This window comes from Lemur catta, chromosome 23, assembly GCF_020740605.2.
Source record: "Lemur catta isolate mLemCat1 chromosome 23, mLemCat1.pri, whole genome shotgun sequence".
Lineage (NCBI taxonomy): Eukaryota > Metazoa > Chordata > Mammalia > Primates > Lemuridae > Lemur > Lemur catta.
The window spans coordinates 5,875,401-5,890,639 of record NC_059150.1 but is presented as its reverse complement, the minus strand read 5'-3'; the positions used below and the strand labels follow the sequence as shown (position 1 = coordinate 5,890,639).

At 55.8% G+C, this 15,239-nt stretch overlaps 1 protein-coding gene across 1 annotated transcript in view; it reads right to left on the bottom strand.

Annotated features, from left to right (window-relative positions):
* Nucleotides 1–15,239, bottom strand: part of NFASC (neurofascin) — an 83,263-nt gene that overhangs the window by 34,890 nt on the left and 33,134 nt on the right. Inside the window, exons 7-18 of the mRNA XM_045536327.1 lie at nucleotides 12,028–12,139; nucleotides 11,454–11,638; nucleotides 10,071–10,202; nucleotides 7,103–7,246; nucleotides 6,327–6,438; nucleotides 5,793–5,959; nucleotides 5,162–5,309; nucleotides 3,784–3,908; nucleotides 2,863–2,907; nucleotides 1,512–1,613; nucleotides 1,034–1,231; nucleotides 182–252 (exon numbers count right to left, since the gene is read on the bottom strand). Of these exons, the coding sequence (XP_045392283.1) occupies nucleotides 182–252; nucleotides 1,034–1,231; nucleotides 1,512–1,613; nucleotides 2,863–2,907; nucleotides 3,784–3,908; nucleotides 5,162–5,309; nucleotides 5,793–5,959; nucleotides 6,327–6,438; nucleotides 7,103–7,246; nucleotides 10,071–10,202; nucleotides 11,454–11,638; nucleotides 12,028–12,139 (1,541 nt within the window). The remainder of the gene's footprint in view (nucleotides 1–181; nucleotides 253–1,033; nucleotides 1,232–1,511; nucleotides 1,614–2,862; nucleotides 2,908–3,783; nucleotides 3,909–5,161; nucleotides 5,310–5,792; nucleotides 5,960–6,326; nucleotides 6,439–7,102; nucleotides 7,247–10,070; nucleotides 10,203–11,453; nucleotides 11,639–12,027; nucleotides 12,140–15,239) is intronic.

The following is a 15,239-nucleotide window of genomic DNA, read 5'->3' as shown; positions in this document are numbered from 1 at the left end:
GACACTTGTCTTGTTTGGATGCCCAGTGCAGAGAGGAGCTTGGTTTCTTACAGAAGAGTGGCCACCAAGACCAGCCAGAGAGTCTGAAGCACACGGTGGCCTCGGGGTGTCCAGAGTGGGCTCCTGGATCACGCTGCCCGGTGAGCGGACCCACGGACGGCGGGGCCGGGTGGGCTCTTACCGTCCATGTGATCTCCATGTTGTTCTTCCTGGTCCCCTCTCCCTTCACGTCACCAGGATTGGACTCAGGGGCTGAAACCCAAACAGACGCAAAGTTCAAGTCCAATGTGTGCCTCACCAGGGCACGGCAAGCAACCCTTCTCCTCCCACCCAGTTGGTCCCTTCTCTGCTGTTTTTTCTCAGCTTCGATATACACACTATGTCCCACGTGTGGCTGAACCCACCCTGCCTTTTTCTCATGTGCATGATGTGCCTTTCTGGCCAAGGTTTAAACCCCCAGAGCAGGCTAATTTCTTTCAAATTTTAATTCCCCACCAGACAGGATTTGTTGTCAGGCTTCCACACCGTGGGTGGTCAATAAGCCAACTCAGTGGGGATTATCCCCTTTGTGGATTATCCGCTCAGTATGTTTCATGCCAGACAGGTTCATCCCTGGCATTTAACATTTGGGGAGCATCTTCTATGAGCTGGTGTGATTTCAGAAATCTAAACACTACCCAAGCGTGTTAGGAAAAGAAATCCGAGGTAACACCGGATTATATATTTCTGCTGCACGTCTTTGTTGTAGCTCTCCCCTTTAAAGCAGATAATCAAGAATTACTAATAATTTTAGTAATAATAAAGATGGCAGTTAACATTTACCATGTACTTGCTATATGCCAGGCATTGTGGTGAGTACCTGGCGTGCATTTTCAAGTTTTCACAACGGCTCCAAGACGTGGGTGTTATTACTGTTCTCTGCTTCACAGATGAGGAAGTTGAGCCTAAGTTCCCATGTCTGGGAATGGGGGAACTCGGTTTGAGTGCAGGTGCCTGGTTCCAGAACCTTCTCTGGTAGCCCTCAAGTACTCACGTGCTCCACTGGTTCGGTAGCGCTCGGATGGGAGGCTGGGGTGGCTGCTCCCAACCTCGTTGATAGCAATGACCCGGAACTGGTAGTTGACATATGGGGACAGCCGGAGGACAGCTGAGTTGACACTGCCTGGGAACTTGGAATGGTCATGCCAGACCCCGGGCTGGAACTGGTCCTCTTCAAACTGGACGACGTAGTCTGGGCAGGGAAGACACAGTGGCTTCAGGAGCTGAGTTAGCGTGTTCTTCGTTAAAATCACCTCCTCCTGCCTTGCGTTGTCTCCCTCCCAGAGCAAAGACAGAGGGAGAAGACTTCCCGGACACGGGAAGGGAGACCCAGGCCTCCGCGCATTCTGAGAATAGCCCAGGACGCACAGCAAGTGAGGCAGAAGTGGGACCAGAAACCAAGGCAGGCCTCCGGTTCAAGGATGTCACCATCTCTCTCCTCCGGCTGTGGAACCCAGGGCCCCCGAGCTGACCTGTGATGGGGCTGTTGTTGGCGTCCCCCGGGATCCAGGTCAGCCTCACGCTCCTCTCGGCCAGGTCGGTGAGCTCCAGGTCCCGGGGCCGGTCTGGCCGTCCTGGCGGCAGAGGGAGAAGACACCACGCAGGGCTCCTGAGTTAGAGCTGGCCCGGCCTTGTGCTGGCCCTTGCCCCGGTGACAGGTCCCTAAGGGGCTTAGGTCTTCACTACCATTGCGATCCAACCCCAGCCTGCCCTGAGGGGTGACCACAGGGACCACCCCCTTCCCTGGGGGGGGGCAGAGGAAGAACAAAGAGGAACCTCCAAATTCCAGCCCTCCCAAAAGGGCACAGAGCAAGAGAATGAAGCGGACCCTGTGGGGCCCAGAGGGCCAGGGGTGCGGCCGCCCAGCTCTGCGGGTCGTAGAGCACGAGCATTCGGAAACGCTGCCCTTCTCATTAGACCCGTGCCCACTACATTTAGGCAGATGATGAGCTGTGGCATTTTGTCCCATTTTCTCACGATAATTATCCCCTGCTCTGTGTGCCAAAGCTCTGAGGGGACCGGAGCCCAGGGCGGGGGGTTGGAGAGCTGAGCAGGGCAGACAGGTTCTGGGAAAGCGGGCAACAAAGAAAGAGGACCAGGCCAGGGAAGAGAGGGAGACTTGGTCTAGAAGTTTCAGTGATGGACGGAAGGACAGAGGAGGCCCCGGCAGGTTTCCAAACAGGGGGGATGGCAGCTCCTCTTTGGGGTGCTAATCTCACTGGGTTTGCTTTAGTGGGTGTTAATGCCATCCCGGCCTGGGATGAAGCCATCTGGCCAGGGACTGGTGGGGCAGGTAAGATTTGTTCTCCATCTCGACTCCCTGAGTCAAGCTGTTCCCGTCTCTCAGCTGGGTGCTGGAAGGACCCGGAAGGGGAGTCCCATGAACCCATTCACAGGTGTGTATGCTGCCGTGTATGTACAGATTGTAAAGGACACGTCGTAGCAGACACGGGAGGCTGCAGAATGACGGGTCTACAGACGATCTGAAGGGAGTGGGCTCTTCTGCCTGGCCCGTAAACACTTTGGGGAGAACAGGCCACCCCAAGGGAGTGGGGAGTGTGGCTGGGGGTAAGGGATGGGGTGGGACAGCTGAGGACTTCGGAGCTCAGTGTAGCAGGAGCAGGAAGACCAGGGCAGGGCTGTGCCGTGGGCTCGGGGAGGTGGACACACGCATCCGAAAGGAGGTGAAATGTGGCGGGGAGCGGGGGGTGTCGCCCAGGAGCCTACGCACTGCAATCCTCTCCTGAGGGACCTCCTCCTCCTAGACTCCTCCCCTAGGCAGCTGGGAGGTGCTGGCGAGGGCCGGGGATTAGTACGAATTACCTTTGGGCAGGGCAGCCAAACTGTTAGTTGTAGAGGCCTGATCAGCTGCAAAAGTAAGACGGGTTATCCAGGTTAGCAGGTTATCCAGGGTTAAAGGTGTTCTAGAAGGGTGCAAATAGGTAGCCGAGGCCTGAACAGCTGCCCCTGGGCCAAGGTGTTCCCGGCACGGCTTCGCTTTCCCTTCCACGGAGAACCGCCCGCCCTTACGGAGGCCGTCTTGTGTCTCCTCCACGGCTGGGACGGGACCGCCGTTTCCTTCCCATCCCAATACGGCGGGGCCCACCGTTTCCAGCAACTGCGCCGCTGAACTGCACCAATGCTAATGGCAGCAGGGCAGCCAGCAGGAGGACGGAGGTGACGAGGGGACAGCAGGGGGTCTGCTTCCCCGGAAGGGAGAGGCCTCCTTCCCCTTGGCTTAGTGATTACAGTCCAGTTCGGACACAAGGACAGGAAGAGACAGCATCATCTTGTTCAGGGCACAGCACACTGTGAAATGCCACCAAAAACCAGGAACAGGGTGGGAGGGGGAGGAAAGCTGGCGGAGGTCGTTGGAAGCACAAACACAAAACTCAGTCTTGTTTTAATGATGGATTGTTTTAATCGACTTAGTGGTTTAGAGTTAGCTGTAAGAAAGGTACAAATGGTCACAAGCAACTCCTGTCCACTTTCTCTACGTCACTCAGGCACCCTCCAGCTGAGACCGGGGGGAGTTAGTGATTCCACCCGGGCTGCCAGCTGTCCAGCCAGCTTGCTCTGGAAGCGGCTGCTCCCTAACCCTGAGATCAAAAGGCAGGAGATGACCACGCCCGGCCGCCCGCTGACCACAGGCAGTGCCCTGGGGACCGTCCGGGGCCGCTGCTGCTCTGGCTGCTGGGCAGGCCGGGTGGGGTGGTCAGTGCCAGGGTGAGCAGCGACAGTTACCTAGCACGGTGAGGTAGGCCTTGGCCAGGTCCTGGTCCAGCTCGGTGCTGGCGACGCACGTGTAGCTGCCCTGGTCCCGCTCTGCCACGCCAAAGATGGTCAGGGAGTCGTCCTCTTTCTTCATCCTGCGAAGGTGCCACGGACTGCTTAGGAGGAGGGCAGGGGGCGAGGGCCGGGCTCTGCCCACTGCTTTCTCCCTAGCGGGGGACTCTCGCGTCAGAAGGAAGAGGAAGTGTCACAGGCTGAGCTGGGAAGGCTCAGCTCCTCCCGGGGGATGTGAGGCCCCAGCTCGATGCTTCGACAGAGGCATCTTCAGTCACCTGGAGCACGTCCAGTACTCGATGGAGGGGACAAGAAAGTGGGCAAAGCTTAGGTGGCCCTGAACCGTGTTTGGTGCCTTCAGTTCCACCTTGTGTCTGTCTCTGTTGTGCTGTGCACCCCTCCCAAATTAGGGCACCGCTAGGCCCACCCCCCAAAAAGTAGGTCGGTATTCCTCTTCTTGCAGCTCGTGTGTCCTCAACCCAGACTCATCTCTGTACCCAGGCTTAGGCCGGCCCACCCCGGGGCTGCCTGGAACTGTCTCCCACCGAGAGAGACGTGCACCCCAGAGCAGGGTGGGCTGTAGCGCTGTCAGCACCCGCTGAGCGAGTGCTGGAAGGCCTGTGCCCACCTGTGGGGTACACCCCCCGCAAATGTCAGGTGATGGCTGGAGACAGCTGGTCCCATGTCCAACTGCAGGGCCCTGTACAACCAAGGCCCCGGGATGGAGGGGGTACAGCACAGAGTTTCAGGGACAGAGGCTCCAGCTAGGGTTCTCAGCCAAGACTGCACATTAGAACCCCCCAGGGGGACTTTTGAACACTACCCATGTCCTACCCCAGTGATATCAGAATCTGGGGTGAGGGGAGGGGCAGGCGTGGGTCCAGGTGCAGTGAGGACAGGAACCGCCAGTAACTATCACGCAATGTGCACAGTTGGCTCGGGCCAGCCCTGCCCTCTAGTGGGGGATGGGGGTACTGCAGACAGGGCCGGCGCCGTGGTGAGGGGGAAGAACAGAGGAGAGGAGACCAGGACGGGGCAGAAAGAAAAGAAGGAAGAGAGGAGAAGTGAGGGCAGAGTGGAGGGAGGAAGTGAAGAGAGACAGGACTGGCGAAGAGAGAAGGGGCAGAGAACAGAGAGAAGCTGGGAGCTGATGGCAGAGAGAGAGATGGATGCAGGGTGGGGGGTCGCCCCTGAGTTGGAGGAGTCCTCATGGCTCCTCGGTGACATGCATGGCACAGGCTCCCTGACTCTGGGCTCTTCAGTGTGTCACCAAGAGCAATGGAACAGATAGTGCCCCTCAAACTAGCACCAGGAAGAAGAAGGGAGGCCCGGAAACCTGTTTCCAATGTAGAGAGGCTCGTCGTCCTTCAGCCAGGAGACAGTGAGTTTCAGGGACGGGTCGTGCTTCACGCGGCACTCCAGCTGCACCGTGGTGCCCCTCTTGGCAATCTGGTCCTCAGGCATCCGGTAGATCCTGGTGGGGTCTGAGGAAAAGCCCGGGGAGCTTGTCACGGACCCGTTCTCTGCCCAGCTCCCCCCGGCACCCCCATGGGGCCACACAGTGTGCAGTGTGACATGCCTGAGCAACCACAGGAGGTGGCACAAACCGAATGCAGCTGTACGAATGGAGAGGAGTTCCGGGCTGGGTAACCCCCCATAGCAAGTGACCCTCCAAACCCTCTCTGTCTGGCTTGGGAACATGTGGTGTAATTTCTGGGGTGGCGGTGGGGAGTTGGTGTGGGCAGCAGGTTCCCGTTCCTAATTCTCTTTCCACCAGGGTGACAGTAAACTGACTTGAGTTCCCAGCACCTGTGCCAGTGAGAAGGACACATAGACACACGCAGAGGAGCCCGCCCAGGATTAAACATCAGGTGTGGTGCATTTGCAAAGCGATACCACACGTGGGTAACTGCAAGCAGGGCCCCCCTGCCACCGTCCCAACTCCCACCTGTGAGCCCCTCCTTTACCTTTGACCTCCAGGCGGACTTGGTTTTCAGCTTTGCCCAGAATGTTGGTGGCAACACAGGTGTAGATGCCTTGGTCCTCTTTGCGGATCATCTTAATTTCCAGACTGCCGTTCTCATAAACGTGGTAGTTGCCACCATCCAGGTTGCTTCCTTGCCCATTCTTAAACCTCACAACAGAGCAGCAGAACACACAGCATACTGAGAAGGGACCGGCCCGAGGGCGAGGGGCAGCCACCCATCGATCGAGAGGGACCGAGGGGGGGCCGTGGAAGGAGTCTGGAGCCCTGAGCCCTGTAGGGCCTGCCTCCAACCACTAGGTGGCCCTGGCAAGTCTCTGCCCCTCTCTGGGCCTTGGTTTCCCTTTCTGGACAATGAGGGGGTTGACCCAGATGACCTGCCAGTTCCTCCCAGCTTCAACCCTTTAAGCCCTTTAAGGTTCCCAGGTCTTGCTGAACAGCTGTCAGGGGCCGGATGGGAGCGAGAACGTGAGACAGGTGAGCCCTGCTGGGGACAGCCTGGTCTCCCAGAACCTACCATCGGAGTGTGGGGATGGGAGACCCAAAGAATGGGCAGTCCAGCCGTGTCCGGTTGTAAAGAATCACCCTAATGAGCTGGTTCCGGGGCGACAGCATCCGGGGCGGCACATCTGAAATTCCCAGAGAACCGATCTTGGGTGCGGAGTCTAATTCTTCCATTTCTTCCCCCTCGGTCTTGCTTCTGCTACATGCTTTCTCCTTACAGCAGCTGTCCAAGCACCAAGACACCTCGCCCACCAACCTCCCCACCTTCAAGAAGCCTCTAGGAATTAGGTGAGGAAGGGTAAGTTTGTCCATCTGTCCTCAACCTACCCTACATCCCCTCCAGCTTTGGCAAAAACTTTCCCCAAACTGTAGGACCAGCAGGTTCCGCAGCTGCCCCTACTCAGCCCTAAGACATCTCTTAGCTGCCCTCTCCCTGCTCAGGGGGTGCAGCACACATACTCAGAACCATGTGCCACCCTGGGATCCAACCGAGAAGCCGGGGAAAGTCACCATGGATGCGCCAAGGATATGAGACAGACCCGCTCTCTCTCCAGGGGAGGAAGGGATGAAGACTGACTCTGGTGGAACTGAGTCTGTCTGTGCATCCAGCTCCGTGCATTTTCAGTGCTGCATGCTTCCTACAAAGCTCACCTTCAGTCTCCACGCTTCCCCATCCCCACAGCCTCTTACCCTGCCCAGCCTGGCCAGTCTCTGGAGAAGAAATTGTGTCCCATGACATAACCAAGCCCCAGGGCGACTCTACAGCAGGAGAATGCTGGGCGCACTCACCCAGCACGCTGACAAAGGCGTTGGCCAGCAGGTAGCCGTGCTCGTTGGAGGTGTTGCACTGGTACACGGCCCTGCTGCTGATCTGGGTGTCCCGGAAGATGATGGTGTCGCCAGCCACCTCGCGGTTTGGGTTGGGTGGTGCCGCTACAGATAAGAAAGAGACATTCCTTGTGTCATGGTGAGGGGCACTTAGGGCTCGGGCCAGGGCTCCCGAGGACGACTGGGGTGCTGTGCAGGGCACTGGGTGGGTCCCAGACGACCCGGCTTCTGGCCTCACCGCTGCCGACCTGTGTGACCTCGGCCATACACTGAACCTGCTGGAGTTTATCTCTAGTCTAGACTAGGATACTGGGAATGTGAATTCCTGCTCCACTTCCGTAACAGCTGGGCAGGGGTGGCTGAGAGCGTAAGCTCTGGAAACGGAAAGGGGCTTGAATTCTGACCGCATCACCTGCAGCCCCACTCAGTCCCTTTCCAGTTCAGTTTCTTGTCTGCAGAATGGGAAGAACAAACAGTCTCATGGCGGCGGCGTGATGATACCTGAGATTTCACGCACTATAAACTGATTAGCGAAGGCCTAGCACGTACTGATTATTGTCGTCATTATCCAATACGCATATACGTAAATGTGTTTTGAAGAGGATAAGACAACATACAGACAGGGCCGACCTACCACTTTCCCACCCTCTGAGCAGAGCATTCTCCAAACATTCACAAAGTTAAACTCGCAAGCCAACGCCTGCTGGAAACTGAAAGAGCCCTTATATTTGCCCAAACTGCCAGGTCTTCCCAAAATATGCATCCTCAGCTGAGAGAGGACATCCCCCCATGGTTCTCCGGTACTGCCGGCTTGGGAGGCAGAGAGGGGAGCGGCTGGGGGGTCTTGGTTCTGTCCACACCTCACTCCGGGATCTGGGGCAAATCAATCGATCTTTCTGAGCCTCATTTCTTTCATCTGAAGAATGGAGAAGAATCGTTCCCATCTTTCTCCTACTCTAAGGAAGGCTGAGATAAGAGAATGATAATGAGCTATAAAACTAAAAAATTTCTAGAAATGTAAAGAACTGCCACTTTCCTCATCTTTAACCGCTAGGCGATTTCCTCCATAAGATTTCTGGACTGGGAAGCAGGTGATTTGGCTTGTAGAGGCCACGAACTCACTCGGCATCACTCAGACCTACACGGGGAGTCGGCAGAGGAGGGAGGAGTCCGGCCTGCGGGCGCCACTCCACAGATAGCGAGTCCACTCCCGGGACTGGGGCGTCGGCCCGGGGTAAACGGAGACGAGGGCAGCGTCCTTATCATCGGTCCCCGGGTCCCCACTCAGCAACATGGCACCGGGGCAGGCAACGCCAGCAACCTGAACACCTCCTTGCCTGGCAGTTCCCAGGGAACCAACGCTCTGCCTAGTCGTTCCCCTCACGTGTTCCCTGGAGAGGGTGACAGGTGACCTTTCCAGGGCCAAGGCTCAGCTGCAAGTCCTGGGCTGCATTTACTTAGTGGTGCTGTGAAGTTTAGCACCACGGCCTGCCTTGTCCCCAGAGTGCTGTTGGGACAGAGAGAAGTGCAGAGGGCAGGCAGTGTCCATATCTCCGCTCGTAGCCAGGGCAATAATACCGGGGACAGCCAGGTTCAGCACTAGCCGGTAGAGGGGGGCTGCAGACTCACAGCAGCCCGCAGCTTCCGCCCTCACTGGCTGTCTGAACTTGGGCAATTCGCTGCACCAACCGCAGCCTTGTTCCCTTGGCTTTCATGTTCAAGATTAAAGCAGTAACAGGGGGGTGCCCCCAGCACAGTGTCTGGCACACAATAAATGTCTAAAAAGCTAAGTCCTCACCCTCTCCTCTACCTGTCTCCCCTGCCTCTCCAGCTGCTCTGCCAGCTGCTGCTCTTGAGTTAGATTCTGACTTCTCACCATCTCTTTTTTGTCCCATTCGGTTGATACCATTGTTTACATTTCCTTTGACTCCTTAGAGAAAGTAATGACAGGAAATTTTAAAAAGTAAATGCAACCGGAGGGATATGATGTGAAACCTTGACCAAGACCACTGGCTGGAAGGAGCCCAGTGGTCCAGGAGTTACCCATTCCATCCATCTGGGCCAGACGAAATTTCCCCAAAGCCTACGCACATTGAATAAACCACACCTGTGCATCTGCTCTCATGGGGAAGTTCTTCCTCGTAGCCAACCATAATCTTGCACATTATCCTATAATTCTGCTTCTTTTTTTTTTTTTTTTTGAGACTGAGTCTTGCTCTGTTGCCCAGGCTAGAGTACCATGGCGTCAGCCTAGCTCACAGGAACCTCAAACTCCTGGGCTCAAGCAATCCTCCTCCTGCCTCAGCCTCCCAAGTAGCTGGAACTACAGGTGTACACCACCATGCCCAGCTAATGTTTTCTATTTTTTGTAGAGATGGGGTCTCGCTCTTGCTCAGGCTGGTCTCAAACTTCTGACCTCAAGCAATCCTCCCACCTCGGCCTCCCAGAGTGCTAGGATTACAGGTGTGAGCCACCACACCTGGCTAACTCTCCTTCTTCCTTTGCCCTCAGCAGAGAGTGGGACTTGGGTAACCAACAAAAGCAGGTTACTGAGCTCTGCTCTGCCTTCCAGGCCCCAGCCATCACTCAGGGCTCAAACCCTCAGAGATGCAGCCACAGTCCCCAGACCCTGAACTGGGTTCTGTAATTGTGACGGGGCAGAAAGCAGACACTTAAAAAACCCCCGAGGGAGCAGAACTCCCCTACCAACGGGAACATGACCACAGGGCTCCAGGCCCCCTGTCCTCTCGCACAAGGCTGAGCGAGGTTCCTGCCTCTTGAGACGCCCAGAGCTGCTGGGAAGCAGCTGCCGACGGGCTACTCCCTTCCTTCACTTCTAGCGTGACCAGCGCTGGCCGCAGCAACAGGGATCTGGAACCTCCGACAGGAGACAGAGGAGAGTCAGCTGGGACAACGGCTTGTCACTTACACTGCAAAGGTTCCCCATTCACCATCCACTGGACGGTGGGTTTGGGGTTCCCATTGGCTCGACACACCAGTCTCCCATCCTCGCCGGGAGCCAGGATAAGGTTCTTGGGTTCGTCCAGCCAGTAGGGAGCAGCTGGAAGACAAGGACAGGCACAGGCAGGGGAGTTAGACGGGGTGGGCAGGCAGGAGAAACCAGACAAGCCCCCTGGGGATGGCAGGAGCCCCCGAGTCTCAGCACCAGGCCCACACCGCCTGCCCCGGGCCCATCCTCCGGGGATGGCTCGGTCCGGCCTGCACGGGGCCGGCTGGCTGCACAGATGCTGACCTACTTCGAGTCCACAGAACAACAGTTCTAAACTGGGGCTGCTCATTAGAATCCCCGAAGAGCTTTTAAAAACCAGGGATGTGAGGGTCTGGATGAGGCCAGCTGAACTCAGGACGGCCTGCGTGGCTGATGCTTTTGGAGGCAACAGGTGTTTCTGACATGTGCCCAGCGACGGTGGTAAGGCAGGCACTGGGCTGGTCCCTCTGGATTTCCATTGTCATAAGATCAGACCACTTAGGAAAGGCCTTGTATCCATTCCTTTAGGCACTGAACTTTGATTAGAGCAGTGCTTAGCTGGCCACCCTTTTCAGTTGTTTGGATAATTTTGTGAATATGTGGAAATGTGGATTTTACTGAGAATCTGATCTTTATGATCTCCCCCCAAAAGCTAAGAACCCCCCAGTTTGTGTGCGGTGCTGAAACCAAGGTCAAACGAGATCAATCGGGCGTGTGCTAACAAAGTTCCTGTACTCTACTCTTAGCCTTCATCGGCCCAATCATCTGTGCAGCCCCAGGCTGAGAAGTGACCGGCGTAGCCCACCACGCATGGCTGGGTCAAGACAGGTGCTCTATTGCCTGCAACAGGTCAGGTGGGCCACCCCTGCTTTTGGGGGAGGGAAGTGATTTAAAAAAATAATTTTGGTCATGATGACTCCCCATCTTTAAAAAGAAGCACAGCACCATGCACAAGTACACAGACAGCACAGGGCTAAGACGACACATCACGAACGGGAATGCAAAACGAAAGAAAGAAAAGGCTCTGGGTATGATCCAAATGGACATGGGAGGAAATTCACCTGCTGGGGGAGCCCAGGCACCAAGGGGAGTTGGGTGATGGTCGGGGTGGATCTCCCTCCCTCCTCCACACCCCCACGCACGTGCATGCTCATACACTCTCACCTCCAGGGTGGCACCATCTGTGGCAGGTCCCTGTTGCCACCAACCTGTGCGTTGGAAGTTGAGCCCACTCACTCTGCCCCCAGCCACCCTCAGCGGGAAGGGTGGTCATGGTGTTTAGGGTTGGCAAAATAATCATAATGAGAAATACACACAACGTACCCTTTACTCTCACCGAGATCGTGTGCCGGATGCTGCCCATCTTGTTGGAGGCCAGGCAGAAATACTCCCCAGAGTCTTCCTCGGAGACGTTGGTGATACGCAGGGCCTTGTTGAAGTTCTCGAACTTGGCCTTGTCAGATGGGAGGTCCCCACCTTTCTTGTACCACGCGATGTCTGGTGTTGGGCTAGCAGGAAACAAAGGACTCATCACGAAATGTCACCCTTCTCTCCTTCTATAGAGCCTGGGACACCCGGGTGTCCTCGAAGTGTTCTTGGGCCCAGGAGGATGCTGCCCTCTAAGAGCTGATCTTTCCCCGGAGGACGCTCAGCCAGGGAGCCTGGGGACTTGGCGAAGCCCCGTGAGATTCTAGAACATGCACAGGTTGCCTGACCGCCTCCCTTCTCATTGTCCAGAACAGAGATGGGCAGGATGGGGTGGAGAGGACTATGATTTGCTAAGTCCTGCTCACGAGGGGCCATTTGCTTCTCTTTTTGCTGTACTAATGACACGCCCCCAGATGCAGTGAGAGCGGAGCAGGGAGGGCGGCTGGACGGGCGTGAGAAGTGTACGTACACCCCGGAGGCGATGCACTCCAGCAGGAGGTCCATGCCGCGCAGCACCATCTGACTGCTCGCCGTGCCCTGGGGATACATGAAGCTGGGTGTTCTTTCTGCAACTCCTCGGGCTGAAACAGGACAGAACAAACTCCCGTGAGCCTCCCTCCAGAGGGCTGACCCAGCTAGGCCAACGCTGTCAGGCCAGAGAGAAATGCCATCACGCCTCCTGCCGGACCCCCCCAGCTGAAACCGCCCCCAAGGACCTGGGCACCATTACATGAAGGGTGTTAGGAAGCTCGGGGCTCCTCGGCCCCACCCGTGCATGAGTGTGAGCAGCTCCAGGCTCTGGGAGGATCTGCCGAGAGCAGCCCAGCTTCCCTCAGAGCTCAGGAAACCTCCCTTCCCCGGAACAGGGGAGGGGTCATCTGAGCAGTGAGAGATCTGGTCCCTGAGCCTGTAGTGTTGGGACCATGGTGGCCCCCGGGGCAGGCTGTCTCAGCAGCAGTCCTTCCCCCCAGACAGGGGTGTAGGAGACAGACAGGGTGTGTGTTGGGGCCACGGGACAGACAACCTGCTCTTTGGGACCCTGCAGACAAGCAGCTGGGATGGAGCCACAAAGCCCCACATGGTCAAAGATGCAGGGAGAGTTATTAATGGTTTAGCAAAGACATGGAGAGAATTAATGAGCAGAGATGACAGCAAATCACTCTGGGGCCAAGGCCATTCTGCCTCCTCTCTAATGACTTTGGAAGGGGGCTGGGGAGGAGGGTGGTGATTGTGTGTGAGACACTGGGGCAGTGGGGAGAGGAAGGGTCTGCCAAGTTGGAGGAGGGGATCTACGATTCAACTAGGCTGGAGCAGTCGCGGGTCTGAAATCAATGAAATCCGCGCAGGTTTAAAGGCCAGGCGGCTCGGAGAGGTTGGCATTTTCAGGATGGCTGTTTCCCTGTGGAAGGGGTTGTGCCAGTCTGGGTCCACCCAGAGCAGAGGGGACCCCACCTAACCTGAGCCTCACCTCTCCCCCAGAGCTCTTTGTGTAGCTCTATGGAAATGGGTAGGTGGAAGGGAGAAGGAGCTTCCACCCCGGAACCTCCAGGTGAAAGGGAAGCAGGAGGAGGCATCCCCTGCCCAAAGGAGTGTGACTGGACACAAGAAGGGTTAAAAACAAAAATATAAGCTGAGGCTCCTCCTCATGGGTTTCATGGGCCTTGGGCTCAGCTGGACAGTGAGAGGCAGGGGGACGGCGGAGCTGCCAGGAACTGGGAGCCCTCAGAGATGCCTGGGCGAGGACAAAGGCATTATCCTGGGGTCTAATTGGTGCTGGGAGAGTGAGGACAGAGTCGTGGGGGACTCTGTCCCTGCATAATTGGTGTTTCCTGAAAGAGCTTGCTGGGTTCACTGGGGCCTGACTGGACCATCGGGGCTCTCATCCTAGGGGGACTCAGTTTCTCCCCGCTGGCCACTGGCAAAGCACATGTCATAGAGTTTGCATCTGTTTTACCTTTTTGTCAGGGGAAGAAAGGATGAATCACATACAGAGGTAATTAGGCTGTTGGCACAGTACACGGCACACAGCAAGTATTTAACAAATGTGTGTGGATGCACAGATTAAAGGGGGGAGAAGAAAAAAGAAGGCAACCATTTACCCCACATGTTATTTCTCTCTCTGCAAAGGTCCTCCTGTCCCACCAGCACACGCATACACAACAGTGGCTACCGAGGGGTTAATGCATTATGTGGTTAATTGGTTACCATCTACATCTACAGCTCTTCTAGCCTCCAACTCCCAGCACCAAGGAAGCCGGACACCACCGGCAGCTTCCTCCCACCTGCTGTCAGAGAATCACCAACACAGTCAGGACAGCACAAGGTCAAGGGTGCTATGAGGAAAGGGCGATTCTAGGGCGGGAGGCTCTGGTGTCAGGCTGATGCATCTGCCAAGAGCTGGGAACCCTGTGATTATATGGAAGAGGTCCCAGCTCAGATGTCCTACTCCTTCCACGCAGGGACAAAATCTGCAGATGCCAATCTGTGGCCCTGTAGACATTTAATTCACACCATAGCATGCAACACCACAAGTGCACACGACCAGCAAGGCAATAGGACGGGACGGAGGAAAAAGCGCGGAGTCCCGCTGTGGTGACGATGAAAAGGTCGTAGCAATATTGCATCTGCAGGATGCAGGCTAGCAACACGGAGAGAAGGAGAAGCTACTGGGAAACAAGCCAAAGTTTGTGTCCTAAAACAAAAGGTAAAAGCTAAAACTAAAAGTCAGAGTGATCACCAGGCCCACCATGTGGTGAGCATTTATGATGCACCGAGCACTGTGTTGACAGCTCTGGCTGCATCACTGTCATGTCGAATCCTCACGACAAACCTCGGGGGTGGTTTACCCCCATTTTCAGCAGAGGAAATTGAGGCTCAGTGAAGTCAACAGACTTGCCTAAGGTCACAAACTAGCTCTGTTTTGGATTCTGGACCATTTCGTATCAAAAACTTTTACTCCACGCTTATCCTACCTGCCCCTACTTCTGGCTGTCAGCTTCGGGAATCTCTCTCTTATTCAAACCAAAGAAAATCCAAGGGCAAAGGAGGTGAAGGAGAAAGATATTTTTGTCTGAGTGAGCTGCGCTGGTGAAACCGTTCCACTGTGTTTTGTTATTCTCACTGTCTCAGCAAAGATTGCATCTCTCCTCGGTGGCCATTAAATAAACTCAGACCCCAGCTGGAGGAAAAGAAGCTGGAGAGGGAATTAAGAGGCTCCAAAGGCATCTCGACTGCCTTGTTAAAGGCATGGGAAGCATAAAGAGTTGGGGGACACACGCTATTCTCAAGGAACAAGAAGGCTGGTCCCAAAGGGGAGATTTGACCAAATGTGGTCAGTGCAGCAGGAGGAATTTCTATGAGAATTTGGGAGGGGTGATCCAGCTGGTGGCTTTGGGAGCCACTGTTCACAAGGGACAGTGCCTAATTTCCTTCCCTGGAAAAGTAGGTACAGGAAGACTCTCTGAGACAAAGGCGATTCCTATATGAAATTCTAAATGGTGGAAGATGACTGTCTCTTTTTGGATGTCATAGGACACCCTCCTTTACGGTGGAGGCGGGATCCCTGGAGAGCCTGTCCACCCTGATGATGTTTCTCTCTCTGGTCTTCAGGGTGGGGTCTGACCTAATGCCTGATCGAACTCAGGATCCAGATGCTAAAGCTCACGTCTGCGTGGACTCAGG